Genomic DNA, 20,565 nt, shown 5'->3' on the forward strand with positions numbered 1-20,565 from the left:
TTTATTCCATTTTTCTTAATGTATTAAGTAATGTGATCATTTAACATGAGCAGCTCTCAGGTGAAGGGAAAACATCTTCATAAAACATAGATAGATCATTAAAAGATATTTCATCCTTCTTACATTGATTCTTACATCTATATTTTCTTACAGTAGATATAATCTTTGTGTTATTACAGTTGGTCACTCCTTGATATGATTATACAGCCGTCTTCAAAACTGGTCTTTAAAATAAGACAGTCTGAGTATTCTGGAAGAATCAGGGGACTCAACTAGACATTTTTTACACAAATATTTTTCAAAATACCTTTGTATTCTCCATCCATTCAAAATTATTAAGTGATTTTCAAGTTTGATTTCCTTTGAATTTTTTTAAGAAAAATGTAGATTTAAGATTTTAAATCATGCAGTAGATAATGTGCAGCAGAGGTGGTGATGAGAATAACAATAAGCACTTTTTGTAGTTAACCGTATTTTTTTAAATGGCATTGGCATTTCATTTGGAGAATGGAAAAAAGTGGAATACATCAGAACACAGGAACACTTACAAACAAGAGGAGGCCATTTGTCCATCTAAGTTTGGTCGTTAGAAGATAAGTATTCTCAGTATCTCATCCAGCCATTTATTGAAAGAAGCCAAGATATAAGCTTTCAGCAACATAACTGAGTAGCTACAAGCCTTAAAGAGTGAAAGTGGGAGAAGTGAAGCAAATTATACATCAGCGTAAAAACTCTGAAAATTGGCAGCTTTTTTTAAGTATCTGGATTTTAAATTGCCTGTTTAAAACTATTTTGTTATAAAGTAGATTGCACTGGGTTTGTTGTTTATTTTGCGACATTTAAATTTAATTCAGTTAATAGGAAGAAAATTGACTCTCCTCAAAATACTGTATGTTCCACTCTTTTTGCAACGCGGTTACCCCACTGCCAAACTGTTTTCTCTCTTTTGTCTTACCTGAGCAATTCACTTCTGTCTCTTTTTTCATATTGCAACCATCCCGGATGTCTGGTGCTTTGTGATCATTTGTGCATTCAGGGTCCATATGTCAAATCAATATGTTAGTGCAATCTAGCAAAATAGTTAATCTTCCAAAAGCACCCAAGCTTCATCCCTGTATTTTGGACATATGGTTCACTAAATTATATTAATTCACTAAAGTATCCACAGAAAAAAAAATCATCACTTGGCAATATTAGTTAGACATACAATAATTACGAAGAGGAAGAATGAGAAAATTAAGCTCTGTATAAAACAAATACAGAGCCATATTACTTAAAACCACATGGAATAATCACTTTAAATAAATCAACAGCAGCTTCTGTAGACTTCCTAGATTTCTAAAGCACCAGCACCTGAAGAGCTTAATTCAATCCAATTAAACTGATAATGAGCAGATTAAGGTTCTTAAGAGCTGGATTTGAATGAAAAACTGTGGACAACAAGTGACCTTAGACCAGGATTTGATATTTATAATATTACAGAAAGTCTCTTAAGTGTCACAGTAGATTTTGTTTCCTCAGAATAATCTTAGATGCCATCAAAGGATATGTAACCATGAAATTAAAAAAAAGTACTCCAGACAACTAGATTTTCATTTGTATGTATAATTTGGCTACTTTCAACTACTGTTTGTTTACAAATTGAGACACAAATACAATTCATCACCTAGACTTCAAATTGAAAACCTTGACAAAAAGCTGGATTTTATTAAATTACATTTTTTCTCATCATTCCAGATATTCAATAGATCGTAATACAGACCTTGAGAGGTTCTTTAATATTGATGCCATGACGGGAGTCATTAGTATAGCGAAACAGCTGGATAGAGAAATGAATGCAGTCCACAATATTACCATTTTTGCAATGGAAAGTCGTAAGTATTACAAAACAAAGATTTCATTTGTTTTATATTCTTTTCTTTTTAATACTTAAATAATCAATGAATAAATCATTTTTAATCTGCTCATTTTGAATTAGCACTATTTGGTCTAAGAAGTGATACCGTATGTATGTCACATGTTTGTCTTTAATTCATTCAGTGTACTGTAATTCAATAAAAATATAAAATTATATACTGAACATAAAAAGAAACATATTACACATTGCCTGTATGTTTATAAAAAAATAAACTTCACAGATTTGGATACCGAAGAAATGTTTTTGCTGTTGTATGCATTGATAATTCTTGGCAGATCTTGATACTCTTGGGAAATTTTGTCTATTGCATAAGCTTTAAATAATTATTGAGAAATTATTTGGTAGAGGTGATGAGGTGGTATAATCTGTTGAATGTTAAGACTTGTGAAAATAAAAACACAAAAAGGAACAGTGCCTTGAAAAAGTATTCAGACCCTTGCAATGTTTTTTTGCATTTATTTGTTTTGAAACTTGCTGTCATAACACTTTTAAGCACCAATTAATATTTGTTATACACTCAATGTACTCCACACATCTGGAAAAAATAAACTAAAAGAAATAAGTAAATAAATTGTTAACATGAAATAAAAATGCAAAAGTAATTGTTGCATAAGTATTCAAACCCTTTGCTGTGCACAAAACTACATTGATGAGCCACAGTTAGTTGACTGGCATCTGTCTTTGAGCAATAGTAGTAGTTCATATTATTATTTCAGAATAAAGTAAACCCGTGTTTTTAAAGTCCCCCAGTCAGGTAGAGAATGTCATACAAAAAGTCAACAATGAAGACCACGAAGCTTTCAGAAAAATTCAGAGATATAATAAAGGCAAGGATTAGGTGAAGGTTCTGTATTTAGGTGAAGACCTTCAATATTTATTTGAGCATAGTGAAGTCATTAAGAAGTGGAAGACAGTCAGACACCTCCTTCACCAAACTGAGCAGCTGGGAAAGAGGAAGACTGGTTAGCGATCCCACAGTGAGTTTAAAGGCTATTTACAGAGTTACAGAGTAATGATGAGTTTTGTGGCTGAAATTAAAGAAAATGTTCATGGGTCAACAATATCTTAGTCATAAAAAGGGCCTTCTATGGAACCTGAGATGGAAACATCCCAAGACCTGCCTGGGGTTTTCAACAAAGACCTAATTGATACTGCAAATATGCGGCAAAAGGTGTTGTCAGACAAGACTTTTTGGTTTAAATGCAGAGTGTTGTATCTGGCACAAACACATAATGACTGAGTGCATCACTCTGTCAACACCATTCTTACTATTAAGAATTGGGTTGTAGTTCTGCTTCTCATCAGCAATGATTGGGAAGATTGATGGGAACATACTGTAGGTGAACAAAATACTGGCAAGTCTTGGTGTGGTCCTAGTCAAAATCTTAACTTGAAATTTATTGAGATACTGCAGCAATCCCCAAGTAACTTCAGAGATTTTGAACAAATAATTATTGGAAAATAGCCTTAAATTGCACCAAGCTAGTGTGCACAAATTATAGACACTTGCCAAAAAGGCTCTCAGCTTTGAATTGACAATATGTACTTCCACCAAATATTCATGGGTCAGTTCTGATTATTTATGCAGCATAATACCTGTATTTTTTACATTTGTGGTGATAATTACTGTAACTTATCTTAAATATTAAGGAAATATTTGGTTTAAGGATATAGGTATTGAATAAAATATTAAGTTTAAAAATGTGTATGCCTCATTTTGTAATTGCATAAAATGGAACACCATAGGAAGAGTTTGCAAAACATTGCATGCTTGGCTTAACAAAAGATCATGTCATCTAGCCACCTTTATGTTGGTGATGGAAATCCTCTTGAAAACAAGATTTTGTATACACTATTGTGGTGCAGACATGCAAGAGAAGACACTAATTCTTGTGTACAGCAGGCCAATTAATGAAGTAATGGTCTGAGCTATAGATGTCTGCTGCAGAGCTCAATTTGATGGCAACATGATTGCATGACACTACAATGATCATGGTACAGTACCTCTGTTCCTGCAGGTTCATTCTGACATGTCATGGACTAGGGCAGTGTCCCATTAGATAGCATCAGAAGTCTTTTGCATAGCATATATCACAGATATTTCTACTGATGATGGCCACTCATGCCACTAGCCTGTCACTTTCAGAGTAGGCCCCCTGTTGATGAATCCTGTTGATGACATATGCTACTCACCATAATGAATTCATTTATTTAATGTACAGTATGTTCAACAGAATGTCAGTGCACTTGTGGCAACAAGATCTTGTTTTTTTCCTGTTAATGAAATTATTGCAGTTAGAAAAAAAATCTTTTCAATCTCAGTATATTAAAAAAATTGTCTGTTTGAAAACGGTTCTACTAAATGTGAAAATGAGTTGGTTTAATGACAAGATGCCACAAAGACAAAGACACACACTCACACATTCGGCCAGAAGCCAATAAACCTAAATGGACCCTAAGTGTAACCAGAGTATGGTTACATATCTATCTAGTTATAGTACACTGTACAATTGAACTTTTTATAAAAATTACATTATTTTGTTCAAGGGTCCTTTAAAAGATGCCAATATATTTTGAAAATGGAACACAAGTAAAACCAGGAAAAGAACTGCATATCCAGATGTCTGTGAATGTGTTACTTTATGTGGCCTCTAGCAACTGAGTAAATGATTTTCTTTGTTCTCTGTAGCATTAAACAATCACTTTAATGTCTCAGACAGCATGCAGTTTAGTGCTATCTCCAATGATACTCTGGAAAGAACAAATTATAATTACAGATGCATTTCTCCTCCTCTTTCACCCTACTAAATCAACAGCAGGTGTGCTACTATTACATCCAGATGTACAAAATTAATTTATTTGAAATCTTTTCTGAAAGCAGTATTATAATGTTTCTCTTTTATTTTAACAATCGATTACGGTAGTAGTTGGTGTGTCTCAATCCTTGTTGCTGAAATGTCATAATAAGCTGTATACAGTATATACAGTATATCTAGATCTACACATGTACTGTATAAGCATCTCTTTAAACAGCTGCATTTAATTTGCATTTAATTAATATTTGCTCCTTAATGAAGGTTTAAGGTGGCATAATTACAATAGGATTTTCATACTCTTTTTTGTTTCATCATCGGTTTTCTTGATTCCTATAATTTCACTATGCCTTATTAAACTGCACCATTAAAATACTACACTGTAGTGTTTAGTTTTAGTTGAACAAAATAGTAAATTTACCCCAGTTTTATTTCAGCGTTTTCTTACCTTTGTTGCTCAAAAAGGATTTTTAAAGTATGCCTTGTTCATTTTAGGATTTAGCTATTATAACATATTAAGCCATAAGCATATATTGTGAGTATGTTGCATACAATCTTATATTATTTTTTATGCACTTTACAGAAGATCCAACACAAGTTGGAAGAGGGGTTGCAATCATCATAGTAATGGATATCAATGACAATGCACCAGTATTTGCCATAGAATATGAAACGTTTCTATGTGAAAATGCTCGACCTGGACAGGTACTTTTTAAAACTATTTTCTACACTATTGTAATATTACTGGATTTGAATAATTAGGCTAAGTTACAATGATAACGGCTACTGTTTTTCATTGCATTTGCAGGTTTGCTAAATGTAGAAATCCTGGGTTCTGTTATAAAACTAATGCTTTATCCCTTTCTCTCTGGTCAAGGTGGGTTTTTGTCTTTACATAACTCTACATTTAATCACAAGTGAAGATCACCTTTGGTTCAAGTGCTGAACAAAATTACGCTAGTCCAGTGCCACACAGCAATTAATGCAACTAATACCACCATCATAGGTCAACAATGATGATTTACTAGGAGTAAGAGTGGTAAAAGCACTCTTAACATAATGGTAGATTCAGTGCTATGATGCTGTATTTTTAGGTCCTTATCTGAGAATGCATATTTGAAGAATATAAGACAGATATTTCCAAATGATTAGTGATTTAGGTCAATTAAATTAAAATGCCAACTTTTTACTCATTCATGTAGGAAATGTAGTATCATTCAACTGACTGCAACATGAAAATGAAGTTGGATATACTACCATATAAACTAAACACATCCTTTGAACATTGGATTTTCCATACATATTATTTCCATGCTGGATATTTTTGTGGTAAAGTAGAGGAGTTAATTATGTAATATTAGCACCACAGTACCACAAAATTATATTACAAAAATATCATTTAAAAATAATTTTTAAAAGCTGAAACTTGAAATTCACCTTTTCCATGTTTGAATTCCACATTACTGTGTGTAAGGTCACCGTTAATTTCTTTGTGTACAAAAAAGTTAAAAAACAGCAAATGTATTTGTTTTGCAAATGTCTAATAGACATTACAGTATGTCTAATAGATCTCTGATAGTCTCTGTGATTACTCCAGTTTACCAGTTTGATGTCCAACCCCCGATTCATTGATTTCTTTTTCTGATAATGTAAAATCCTTAAGGTTAAATGTTAAATTAACTTAGATCCAGAGTTTTCAGGATTTTACTTTGGCATGTTTGTACAGTATACAGTATAATTGCAAATAAAACCTTTATCACCACTCCTCTCTGAAATAATTTGTTATTGTTTCTACAGGAGGTAAATGTGCCATTTCTTAATTTGCTGTTTCAAATTTCATGTTTTCTTTTCACAGAAAAGTATTACTAATTCTGGTCATATTTTAAACACTGTAACATTTATGAAAACGCTGTTTCTAGGAGTGATCATCAACAATAATCGGACAAGGGGACAAGAGACTGATCATGCCTTCCTGACACTGATTTAAATTGTGCTTGAATTCAATAACCTGTTTTTTTTTTCCTAATTAAGTCACTCATATTAAAACATCCTTTTCAGGAGACATAACTTTTACGGATTGTTAGTGATTCTTCCTTGGCTGCAATATTAATTTATTTTCCCTACAGTATAATATAGTGCAGTAGTTTCCAACACTCTTGCCAATACATAGATGCATGAAACGGATAAGTGAGTCACTGCTAAAACTAAAAGTTTGAAATTGTGTTATAATAGTTCTGTATTACACAAAAAGTCACTTTCACTGTTTCTCTTATAGTCATGAATGCACAGAATCACAGCCCTGCAGTATTTCTTTTACAAGAAAATAGTTAACAAAATAGGAGCAGAAAGTGTGCCTATCATTGCATAGCCTCTAGTTTCTCTGATCCATTATATACCGTACTTGGATATTCACAAGCAAGCAATAGGAACACCATATTGTGTGCTTATTGCTTATACAGTGTGTGTTTGTGCCCTATGACAGACAGGCATCCCATTCAGGTAGTAATCCTACCTTTTACCAGCACTTTCAAGATTGTCCCTGGATTGCTGTGACTTTTATCAGGAAAAGCAACTTTCTGATAATGGGTTGAATTATAGTACCCAATTTTCACTATCTTCATTATTCTTTTTTTGTAGATTCTTTTGACAATATTAAAGAACTATGCCTTGAATGACAGCTCTGCACTATTGTGAAGATTTCAAAATAGCATATAAGAGTGTAGAAATAATAAAAGTAACATTTTTATAATGCTAAACCCACACATACTGTACAAGAGATAAGAAGATTTTCAGGAAGAAGATTTAAAAATTAAAGAAGATTATGTAAACACTTTCTTTTAGGTCTTTTAGGAACTAACCTAAGACCCCAAAATTCTATTACTAGTGACACAGAGATGACCCAGGGCAATGCATCAATTAATTGCCTAATGAATTTTTACTCTTTGCAATCTAACCTTCTTAATTAGATGTCTATGCAATTCAATGCAGGCACTAAATGTACCAAGATCCATCAAACCATCCTCAATGCCCTCCCTCTCCTCCAACTTTGAACTGCTTGCTGCAGATCCACAAAATATTTTAATTGGGTAAAAAGGTCCATTTAAAAAATAAACAGCTTGGTTTTCTAGCCTGATTGGAAAGCAGTGGAGTGGATGAGATTTGAAGATGTAAAATGGTTTCTAAGCAGGGCTCTTGTCTTAGGTGGAAAGCTCCCTAAGCAATAAAACTGTCTGTGCAATAATAATTACTAAAGCTTTTAGGCCCTGGTCACAGCAAATCTGTATTTACTTTTGAAACTGGAAAGCAGAGGTCCCTGGGTTATCTGTAGGTACTCTTTTTTTCTTGTCTGGCAGAATCAACAAAGTTCTCAAACACAAGGATGGACAAATACTTCCAATTGATTCCCCACTTGCATCTTGGGTAGCTACAATCCATCTCTGTGTATTTATATAATCTAATGAATACATTTCCCTATTCTTTGTTGTTAAGGTCATTTTACTAAACATCAGTACTGAATAACTACTTCCGTGCTGAAAACTCTGTAAGGTAACCTAAGTGAAAGAAAGTCTGTGGTAGTATTAATAAAATCTACTGATAATTTATTAGCTATGAAATGATAATTCCTTGTTTTTCACTGATTAATGAAACTATATCCCATGAAAGCTGTGAAAAAGACTAGAAGAGCAATTGAACATTAAATAAGTGACATACATTTATATTGTGTCAGTGATTTTAAGATGAGGATGCGTAAAATAAATCTGTGTTCAGATTTAACTAGAGATCCACTCTGATGAACACTTTCTTGCTTGAGAGCTGCAGCAATAAAATGTGTAAAAACTGCAGCTTTCACCACTCATTATGACAATTTTTAGCACAGCAGAAAAACAGGAGTCTCTATGGTTACAGTTACAATTCCTGTATGTCACGTGTTTTTAGTTTTTACTGTTATTTTATTTTTCACAAGAATATCAGACTCACAGACTCTGAGAATTGAAATACTCAGAACTGATGTTGATTACAAAAAGAAAAAAAGAACGTTTGCACTTTTAAAACTGTTGTTCAGTTGATTTTGTAATATGCTGATTTGATTAAAATGACGCCACCATTATTTAACAGTTATGGTCTCTTACTCGTTATTGTGATAGTAAAATATCTGTTTAAAAAAAGGAGCACAAACACTGAAAAAAAAAGATACAATAGATCCAAATTACATAATTTACTTACCACTGGTATTATATAAGATTAGACTGAAGCAGTTCTGTATAAAATGTATAATATGTATTAAAATACAAAAATAAAATAGTACTCTTTATTTAAAAATGTATAGTATTTAACTTCACAATCTGCAGTTTACAATAAAAGCAGGTTTAATGTTTTTGTTATCAATAAGGTATCTCAAAATCTGTGTTTATCCCAATGACCCAGAATGTCCCTCAGTAAATCCCATAGTTCTTCAAAAATTTGTCCATGTCCTGTGATCTTCAAAACTGTATTATTTTTCCACTTGAATAGTGTGGATAAACAACCATGCATTTTCAATAACTGTCTTGTGCATTACAGTGTTGTGTTGAAAGGATAGGCATGACTAAGGGATTTTGTATTGTGAATTACAGCACCGTGTATCTGCATAGCTTGTGAAAAAAATACTAACCAGGTATAAAGAAATATTTGTTTAGTGTTCAAATTGGTCAAGGAAACTAATCCCCTTTTAAATATATTTTTGTTTAAATACACCAATTATTTAAAAGAATGCAATCTTACCATTTTTCTAAAATAATTTCGAACTAATTATTAAATGATACAAATTAAAACCTTCAAAACGCACAGATCAGAAACACTTTCCTTTTGGTTATGAGAAACGTATAAGTCAGTAATTGCTAGTGTTGTCATCACTTTTGTCATCACATGTGTCTCCAAACAAAGATACATTTCAAATTGAATGTACTGTAGGTTTGTCTTTTTCTATATTTTGGAGCGCTATGGGATACACATTTCTGTTGATAAAAAATCTGGAAGAATAAACATCCAAATAAAAATAATTATATATATACAATATAACTGTTTGTTATGATTAGCATACATTTAATGTTTTTCAAAAATCCATTAGAGTGTATTTGTTCTGCACTAGTTTCTGTAGGGATACTGGGTCTTTATGATGGATTAAGCTACTGTAAGCTTAAAATAAAATATTTCAAATATTTTGTCAAATATTTTGTCATTTGCAAAATATGTATTGAAAAGGATAAAATGCTGATAAAATTGAATTAAGAATAAAAAATGAGGCATTATTACTAATATAATATAATTATTACTAATATTATTACCAAAAAGAAATAATTCCATTGATAATACCTGTACTTTAAATTGGTCTGCAAACCTCTTAAATTGAGGTACATTTTTCTAAAAAAAAATCACCTTCTGTAGCTCACACTGCTTTGCTGACACCATCTAACTTTTGTGTATTTTAAAAATAAGACAACCACTTTTGACTTTTTTTGTATTGTTCAAACGCCCAATCGATTTTTCTGAGCTGTGACAGAGGAATTGAAATTTGGAAAAGAAACGCTTTGATCACCTCTGATATTTGCATACCTCAGACACAGATATGCAAAGCAGTCGTTTGTCTGAAATGAAAATGCCATCATGACTTTAATTTGAAATTAGATGCTTTCAATGTGTGCTGTCTATTGGTTAATGATGTAGAGAGGGCTTATCTGCCAGGGCTACAAACTCCTGTTCTTTACTAAGAACAAGAAATAAACTCTTTCTTAATTAAAAAAGCTTAAACACAATTCAGTTTGCTTAGATCAATAGGAGTCAGCTTAAGATCATTTAGGAGGTGCAATATGCATTGAAGAGACATGCAGGGCTTAAATGGTAGTAAGCCTAGATCCAAATGTTCTGTAGGTTTTTTAATCAAACTTCTTATTTGTATCAAGGGCAAGCTTAAGGTATTTCAAGTGGAAACCGTGAGAAGTAAAACATCATTCAGTGTCATTGTTTAGTGATCTTATTTTATAATAATGATCTAGATTATAGTATGATTAGTAAGATCCAGAAGCATCAAATTAAATTCAAAAAGATTTACATGGAATTCTGGATGGGGATCTGGAAGATGGAGTTTATTGTAGTCATGCAGAGTATTATTGCACATAGAAAAAAAACAGAGACTACAAATACAAAGTGAGAAACATTGGGCTTATGTTTACCTATGAAAAAGTGTTTATACATCATTTACTGTATGTATTCTGGACAATGGGGGAAAACAAACTGCTAAAATACAAGTTAAAAGCACAGATTTTAAAAATTGAACTGTTATGTTAAGTTTGTGCAGTGTAATACATCAATAAAAATAATGTGTGCAATTTTGGTCATTGTGTTGCAAAAAAGTTATTGCTCCTGTGAAATCAATCCAAATACTAGCAGGTGGATACTTTCTCTGACTTAAATAGATGTCTTACACTGACAGGCTAAAAGAATTTAACTTTTTAGTCTTGAGAGTAGGGGACCTGACCTGGGTATTCATAACACTCAAGGCATTGACAGTGTCAACCAATGGACTTCTTCTGAATTACCAGTGAAACAAGAACCAGGAGGAAAAAGTGCAATATGGAATTACATTTAAATCCGAGCACAAGAGGCCCTTTGTTACACAATGAGTTGGAGTAGTATGGAACAAACTAAGCAGTCATATAGTTAGAGATGATACCATAGCTGTGGTAATTGCTGCATCGCTGAAATAGATCTGCATATCAATTAGGCATGCAGCCTAACAAGCTAATAATGTCAATTGTTTTTCAGCCATTTGTAAGCTTTTTAACGTTTTTTTAATGGATGGGGACTTGTAGATTTGATTCTATATAATACAATTGAAATGCTGTAAACAGAGATTTACTTAATCCATAAATATGAGGTCTTCACAGCCTTAGAATGAGCTATTCTTCAACAATAATACCTCTTAACATGAAGTAAAAGTTTTTATGGCTTCGCTCTGCAAAACCTAAATTCATAAAATTCCTTGAGATTCAGATTTATTATTTAACTGAATTAAAATATCCATATAAATCTCTTCAAAGTTAAAGGATTGTGCCTTGCAAATCATAGATCATTTATTGTATATTATTAAATGTTTCTGTTTGCTCACTCTGAGTCTGGACTTTATGCTGTCAGAGAGCAAGCAAGCCATGCCATAAGTTACTGTTTGCTTTGCAAGACATTTTCCAAGAGATGCTTAGAGAAGATCTTATTTACTGTACATACTGTATTTATAACACATTCAGAATTGTGCTTCAAAATGCAATGAAGTGCACAAGCAAAATAGAACATAATCATGGGAATGTGACATAAGTGATAATGTTTTAATTTATGAGCTGGGGTATGCAAAGGTATATTATGATGCGTATAATAGGATACATGAAAGACAACAAGATATAGGCACACAGAAAAGAGTGTTTTGTTAATGCACTCATGAATATGTGTCTAAGCAGGCAAAAGGACGGGCAATGTATGCAAAAATCCCAACAAAACTTCTTTCTGTCATAAGTGATTTTGCCTCATTTGCCTTACTGAGAGACAAAAATCAGCATTGTTCCTTATGGTGCCAGTGGTATTTATTTGAATCTCATTCAAAACCAACACAATGAGGCTACTACAATGCTGTAACAGAGTTAATCATGTCATGTCTTCCTCCCACAGCCATTTAAATTAATCATATCCTCTACCTTTTTCCCAGGTGCTACAGCTCAGACTTTGCTCCCTGATTTAGTTTGATTTCTGACATACAGTATGCTGTATATTTCTTGTTTTTCAGGTTATCCAGACTATCAGTGCTGTTGACAAAGATGAACCACCCAATGGTCACAGGTTTTTCTTTGCCCTGACTCCAGAGGTAGCAAGCAATTTAAACTTCACCCTGAGAGACAACAAAGGTGTGACTTTAAATATTCATTTCAATAACACAACTGCCATGATGCCTTTTTTATACACAGAAGGGGTCCTCATTTCACAGCCATTTACTGCTGATTCTAAACAAAGTTCTTTTGCTGGCTGGACATTAATTAAGGTCTAATCAGTGCCAAAGTCATTTTTATTCTCAAATTAGCTGTCATGGCTGTAAAACCATTCTTTAAATCACTGGGACACCTAGAGGAAAACAGAAGGGGCTCCAATCATTTCTTAGTGAAGCTTTTCACATTCTGCATTTGAACCACTTTATCTGAATTAGATTGAATGGCAGACACAGGCTGAAATTTTCATAAGCCTCATGTTGTGCAAACACAGTCTGTGCTTTGAAAAATGAGGCCGTGCACAGTTCAGAAGTGTAGCTCTTGTGTTTGATAAAGGTGACCCCGTGACAGTATAAGTTTATGCAATAAAAGAGAGATGATAATGGAAGAAATGATGCATGAATGCCACAAATCAGTCTATGTAAAATACAACATTTATGTTTTGCAAAGGTTCTCCATCAACAAACACACTTATTAAAAACTGATGAAAATAGATTAAAATCAGTTTGCTGTATCTCAACACAAAGCCATGACATTCTGATTTTCATTTTTAAGCAAAAATTGCACTTCCATACTGGGATTTTGAAAATCTAGTTTTATAAATGACTATTGCTTAAGTAAAATATCACTTATTTGTAGACTTCCAAGTCATGGGAGCCTATAACGATTGTTTAGATTTTGTTACAACTGATTTGAAGCAACTCATATTTGAAGACAAGCAATGAGAAATTAATTGTCTTTAAATGTATTACACAAATTGAGGTCCTACATCAAACCAATATGGGAGCATTCCAGTATTTTCACAAACCCTTCCAAAATCATTGAGCCTTTTCAAAACATTTTTTTAAATGTTTACACCTGAAAACTTGCTATGCCTGCAAATAGTTCATCATGCAAACTGCTCTTGCTCAAAAACTGGCTATTGAACTATGAAATGAAATAAGCATAAATTTAATAATGATACAGAAGTATTTGAAAATTCCTGCATACAGCAAGATAACTGCATGACCACCTTTTCTTTTTTACATTGTTAATATGTGACTTGTAAGATATTCCTATTGTTAAAAAAAATATTTTCAAAAATGGTAAGGATCATTCTACAAAACATGCCATCAACATGTAAAATGGCATGATTGTTTTATTCCAAGAATACTTCACAATCCCCATTTTGTTTTCAAACCTCAAGCTGCTGCTGTCATGAGAGTCCCTGCACTGATTAAAACTAGACTAGTATTGTAAGCAATCAATACACCATCTGATTTGCACCTCACAAATTGCTGTTATAATGTCTCACCTATAGCAGGTCTACAGATGATCTCTATCTATGAAGTGGCATTGCAATTTAAACTCAAAATTAAACTTTGCTCACTTAGGCCTTTGTCAGGGGTTCTGGGAGTGCTAACCTTACTTTCAAGGTATCAAACCTTTCTAACCCAAAGTGGTCAACTGACAATCTCCTTTTTTGTCTCAAGCCGTCTTGTCTATCAATACCTAAACAAGCTAAACACCTTGTAAACAAACAGAACCAGGTATCTAACCCTGTATGAAATTATTCAAACAATTTACACAAATGAAATACTGAAAATAATTTTCTCAGTTCCAGTTTTGTCATGGTCTTGTGTCCATTATCATTAAAAGACCTTTCATGGAGTACTCTGCTATGTTTACTACTTAGCAAAATGTGGCCTCTTGTACAAACTGTTACAAAAGTCCAGTTAACTCAAAACATGGTACTGATCACTCTAATGAGAATGGAATTACTATACAACAAAATATGATTCCGGCTTAAATTAGGGTAAACTCCAGACAGCCATTTTTCTTCTATTTTTGGAACACATTTAATACCAGAAATGTTTCCCTAACAAAAAAAAGATGTGTTCAAAAATTCAACTACAGACGTGGACATTCTAGTAACGATGCAGTTAATATATAGCAAAACTGGTTTTCTTCATAACCCGTAATAACCTCATAAATGAAACTATCACTTGTGAATTGTTGTAAGATGGAGATCAGACCCAGATCAGCTTTAGAACTGCACCTCACAAGTCACAGTAATATTTGATATCCCTGGATCTTCATCTACTTCATGAAATGTTCCCCATAATTCTATCAGTTCTTCTAGAAAGTCTGTTAGATCTATACACTCCCAAACTAGCCAGGAATAATTCAAGTAACAATATAATTAACATACATAACAGCCTCCGGTTTACAACAAGTTGGCTGCCTGCTTACCATTTCATTTTCAAACCTCAAACTACCACTATCTTAATAACTTCGACATCGGTTGACCTACAAGGTTTCATCACACTAAATATTACTTCAGATTGTAACCCACATGAGGAAATCACACTTTCTATGCCCGTAACAGCTCAACACTTTCTTGGTGAAGCATGCCTTATTCTTCTAACTACACTTCTTCAAAAATAGTTTGGCCTTCAAAAATATTTTGGATGGAACTTTCTCAGAAGTCTTTAAAATTGCATACAATTTCCTAGTTCTTTTAATTGTTTGTGCTCCCATGTTTATTTAAACATGTAAATGTACAATGATAACTTTCATTATACTCTATCAGATCTCAATAAATGCACCAGGAATGTGCATTCAAAGCTGTTGTCTATCTGATGTCATTAAAAAAATAACACTGGTTAGAGTTTCTATCGCAATACACTTGAGGAAGATCTTTTTTAGCACCTTCATGTTATGTTAGAAACTTCATTACAAACAATACTACCTTATGGCCTGTAAGTTTAAAAGCTGATTAGCATATACGGCTGATGATGTATGACACAGCATTTATTAAATGCTCTTTATTTGATCATCAAGTGTATTTTTGGTGTTATTTCAGGAAAATAATAAAGACCCATAAGTAAGAGTGTAACAATTTGCTAGCTAATACACAAATAACTGGATTTGGAAATTTTGTACTTAAAAAGGCATTTACAAATAATAAATGTGATGTAAATTGCATATAAAAACAACACATATAGTCTGTAAGATGACAATATTATGCATTGAAAATGTGCTATAAAATTAACTTAGGTGAATTCTATTTGAGCTGAACAATGTTCTGAGAATTCATCTTCTGAAAAGTGACAGAATATGCTGGGAAAATTGAGCTATGGGTCAGATCATTGAGCTTTTCTCTATGTAAGATTTAAACACTTATTTGAAACTGATTCAAAAGTGAAGGGGAGTATACATTTTACAAATATTTTTCCTTCTTTCCAAGTTTATAAATGGAAAATTCAAACATAGCCTATATTGATGAACCATTACCTCACCTCAGAATTCACACTTACAAACTCAGCTGTTCTCTTTATGACATGCATGGAACAATATTTTAACACACCTACTGTACATCTGCTTGTGTTAGGTCTCTTGGAACTAGACATGCCTCTTGTCTTCATAGGAGATAGACTTCCTCATTGTGTCAGGATTGGTATTTGCAATTTATTTGACAGTATGTAAAATAGTACAGTACAGTATAAGAGTTTGTTTTGACATGTTTGAATCTGTGTGGTGTGATTGTAATCCCTTGATATACAAAAATGTTATGATGTTTTGCAGTACAATGATGTTGAACTTTTTCAGTGTGCATTTTTAACAGATTGAAAAGAAGATAAATTAGGAGATAGAGATAAATGCAATTACAATTTAGTGTCATGGAAAAGTTGCAGTAGTTGGCAAAGGCAAGCAAAGCCTTTATTTATAAAGCTGCTAAACAAATAATAATCATATTATGTAGATGGTAAAGCCTATCAGTTTACCCGCTAAAAAGGAGGAAAACTGAAATAATAAAAATGATTGAAACATTACCTGAAGCAAGTACAGTATAGTACTTGCTGCTTGGACATTCCCATATTTATTGACTTTTCTTTCTCTTTATTTAGACAATACAGCATCCATTCTGACAAAACGAAATGGCTTCAGGAGACAAGAACAGTCACTCTACAAGCTACCTATCCTGATTGTGGACAGTGGAAGTCCTTCACTAAGTAGCACTAACACCCTGACGATAAAAGTTTGTGACTGCGATCAGGAGGGCATAGCACAGTCTTGCAATGCAGAAGCATACATGTTGTCAGCTGGACTTAGTACTGGGGCCCTCATAGCAATCCTGGCTTGTGTATTAACATTGCTAGGTAAGCTCTCTTTCTTTGATTCTACTACTGTACTGTATATCTAAGTTTTCGTACTGCTTTATGATCATAAAGCATGGCAAATAAATGTTCTTGCTTAATTTATGTCTGTACATAAAGATGGAATAAAATGTATTTTTTGAGTAGAAGAAATTATAGTACATAACTTTTGTAACTAAATCATCTGCCTGCTCTGAGACCGAGACTGAGAGTTCTGAACCCTGATGTCTATCTTCTCTCACATTCACATTCACAGGCGTGCAGGATATATGGATTATATTTTTACACTGACAAATTGCAAGGAGTTATTTTAGGCCAGTAAATCCGACCCTGGGGCCAAGTCAGCCATGGTGCAGAAATTGCTGAGTCCAATGGCTGCAGAATCAGTGGGGGATATAGAGAGCATATCTTTTTAATACAGATTTCTGATAATCATATTGCCTATTTTTGATTCCTCTGAGCAGTGATTGATAATGCACTGTCTATTCAAATACAATTAGATCAAACCTAGTAGGCTTTGAAGGTTAACAGTGATGCGGTTAAAATAGTTAAAGGGCCTTGTTTTAGAACTCCCTTAAATATTTTGGGGTCTCTTTTAAGAACTTGATTGTTCAGATACTAATTTATTATATTGCTGTATCTATTATTGCAAAATAAATAGTGTATGCTGCTTCCTATCTTTGCTCAACCTGTATCTAATATGCTTACATATACAATTATTCTTGTAATGAATGAAAGAACACCGGGTTCTGAGGTAATCTAAACAATTGAGAAATAAATCTCAAATTATATCATCTGATACTAAGACTTTTGCCATTTTGGATTATGTAGCATTGGATTCTATAATGTTTTACCCTCAGGCTATGTATGGGTAGGGGTTTAGGGAGATCAGGAAAACCTGTCCCAGACAGAGTAGAACATAGATAGCAAAGTACAATGGACTTAAGGGATCTTGTCTTTCAGAAATGGAAAGCAAATGCCTGGCTGAATCAGTTGTATGCTCTTAGTATTGCTGGGAAATTCAGAAGCAGCCCATGAAATAGACATGACTGCTTCTTTTGCACTGTAATCTCATACCGCAGGTGCAGAAGTGTTGCAAAAGCAAATGTCGTGAGTATCAGCCAGCCCAATTATAGGATCTGACACCAACAGCCTCTTGTTGTTTGCAGTCGTGACAATGTCATTCAGTCACTACTGCCATTGCCATTTTCACGGGCGGTTTACTGAATCCAAGGTGCAGCTCTTGTAGCAGTGTCATTGCAAGGACAACAGAAGTGACATTCTGCAGACACCATAATCATGAGCAAGAAAAAGTATGGCTTAGTCATAAACCGAACATGTTGTTTAAATTACAGGAGTTCCGCATGACAGATATGATCAAATCCAAAGACAAAGAAGTAAAAAGAAATACAACACTACTTGATAAATAAAACTTTTATGTAAGTGATAAAAAGTGATGTGTTTAAAAATGCACCATAGAACACCCATCAAATTTAGACATATTTTGAAAGAAGGGTTATTTTAAAACAAAGAAACTTCTGTTGAATTGAGAGTTATCAGATTTGTGATTATTGTAGATCAATAACTCAGCTTAAATTGTCAGCATTAGCTGATTCAAACTGTCATGCTAGATAATAGAAAAACAATAAAAGTCTGCTAGCAAATGCCAGAGTATTTTTGAGGATTTTCAATAGGTTTTCTATATCATCATGGAATGTTTTATTTACTATTTAGATGTTTCGATTTTTTAGTCTAAAAAATGGAATATGACTTGAAATATGCAGAGAAAATGAGCAAAGAAAAAGAAAGATCTTATTCTATGACATACTATATTCACAGACATTTCTGAGATATCCATGTGTGTTTTTTCTGTACTTTTCAGAGATATCCATGTGTGTTTTTTCTATATATGTTCATGCAATTAGTATAAAGACATATCTTACAAGTCCATGCTACTTTGTCTTATTTGACCCCTAGGAATGTTTTTCTCATATTCTAGAAGACAGTTGTTACATCCCAGTGTGTGGTCTAGGTGTGTTTGTTGTTATGTTCCACACTTCTGACTTTGATTGTTCTCCCTTCCCCATTGGCCCACCATTACACTATTGTTTCCGTATGACATCATCTTCAATTAGCTTGTCGACCAATAACAATTCTTCACTATATAACATGAATGTTTTCATAAGGAAGAGGCCTTTCGTTTGACTTTGTTCCCGCTCCGCTTTTGGTTTTCGCTTCTCTTCGCTTTTGGATTTGCTTCGGTTTTATTGGTTTGTTGTTTTGCTTTGTGTGTGTGTGTGTTTTCGTATAGCTTCGGCTTTGTTGTTTTGTTGGTTTCTGTTAGTCTCTTTGTACTTTTGTTTGTTTGTGTTATCCTTATTTTGCCATTACCTTGTCCAAACTTGTTATTGTATCAACATCTGTGTTCTTTTGTACCCTGCTACTTGTCTACTCTCGTTTGTATTCATAGTTCACTTGTGTATTTGTGTGAACTTTTATGTATAGAGTTAGTTCAGGTTGTTGGGTACATTTTGCACACATGTAGTTGATTCTTGTATTAGTCACACTAGTTTAGTACGGGTGAGTGCCATTTGTCTTGTATGGTTTTGGGTAGTCAGTGGAGGTTAGCTAGGGTGTTGAAGACACAGAAGACCGTGTGTTTTGAGTTTTCTTTTGTTAGGGCTTTGTTCAGGTTAGTTTTCCCTCACTTTCCTAGCCAGCTCCATTTTGTTTGTTATTTTCTTTTCTTTGGCACCATTCTAGTTCCCTCATCCCGTGTGTTATTGTGCCTTATTTCGTACCAGTCACCTATTCAGCTGAAAATCATCACTTTTGCACCGACCCTTGTTATCACAATTCCTAAGTCCCTCACCAGAACCCACCTGCTTCCAAAAATTATCCTAAATGTTACACCCCTTTACCCCTAGACACTTGAGGTCAAACACAGTTTTAGCACAAAATTGTTTAATTCTTGTGCAGAAACTCAATTTAATACTTCTAACATATTGATGAAACATTTTTCAGAAATAAATGTGAGATCTACAGATTTTTTTCAAATAGGGGAATTGTGTACTTTTTTCTATAATTTCATGCAGGAAATAGGATAAACATAAACTTAATTATGTCATTTTCAAAACTCTTGTTCAAAGGAAGTAAATCTGGAATTTAATCTGTAGGTACAGTATATAAGTTTTCATTTCTAAAAAACATTCAAAAATACCTCAATTTTCTATTTGGTCATGAAAAGTAATTGGACTGACTTAATAGCAAGATTGCCATTTAGTCAATAAAAAGGAAGCAATTATTTATTCACCAAATTTACAGCAATATTTAGATGTGTCTCATCTATTTATCTTTGACTATATTGTCTGGAAAGTAACTTTTCTCATTTTGATTAATTTATCTTATTAAGACAACTTGCATGAATACAAAATATAGGATGATGTACAGGTAGTAATAACTCACATTTTCATGGCATCAGCTGATCATTAGATACTATATTGGCCTGCTAGCTACAGCATGGAAAGTAATTGTATGCTCAATATACAGTATCTGCAAGCCAAGGAGTGGCTAAAGAAAAGTTGCTTTGTCTTACATGTCCATAAGGTATTTCATCTTTCTCATGTCAGAAAATCTGGCACATTCACATATCTTTTGAACATTATTCTTTGGTTTTGGAAATACAATAA

At 33.3% G+C, this 20,565-nt stretch overlaps 1 protein-coding gene across 1 annotated transcript in view; it reads left to right on the forward strand.

The window, feature by feature from the left end:
• Nucleotides 1–20,565, forward strand: part of cdh7a (cadherin 7a) — a 102,926-nt gene that overhangs the window by 75,108 nt on the left and 7,253 nt on the right. The window contains exons 8-11 of the mRNA XM_015354629.2: nucleotides 1,738–1,874; nucleotides 5,315–5,436; nucleotides 12,542–12,659; nucleotides 16,628–16,879. Of these exons, the coding sequence (XP_015210115.2) occupies nucleotides 1,738–1,874; nucleotides 5,315–5,436; nucleotides 12,542–12,659; nucleotides 16,628–16,879 (629 nt within the window). The remainder of the gene's footprint in view (nucleotides 1–1,737; nucleotides 1,875–5,314; nucleotides 5,437–12,541; nucleotides 12,660–16,627; nucleotides 16,880–20,565) is intronic.

This window comes from Lepisosteus oculatus, chromosome 6 (assembly GCF_040954835.1).
Source record: "Lepisosteus oculatus isolate fLepOcu1 chromosome 6, fLepOcu1.hap2, whole genome shotgun sequence".
NCBI classification, from domain to species: domain Eukaryota; kingdom Metazoa; phylum Chordata; class Actinopteri; order Semionotiformes; family Lepisosteidae; genus Lepisosteus; species Lepisosteus oculatus.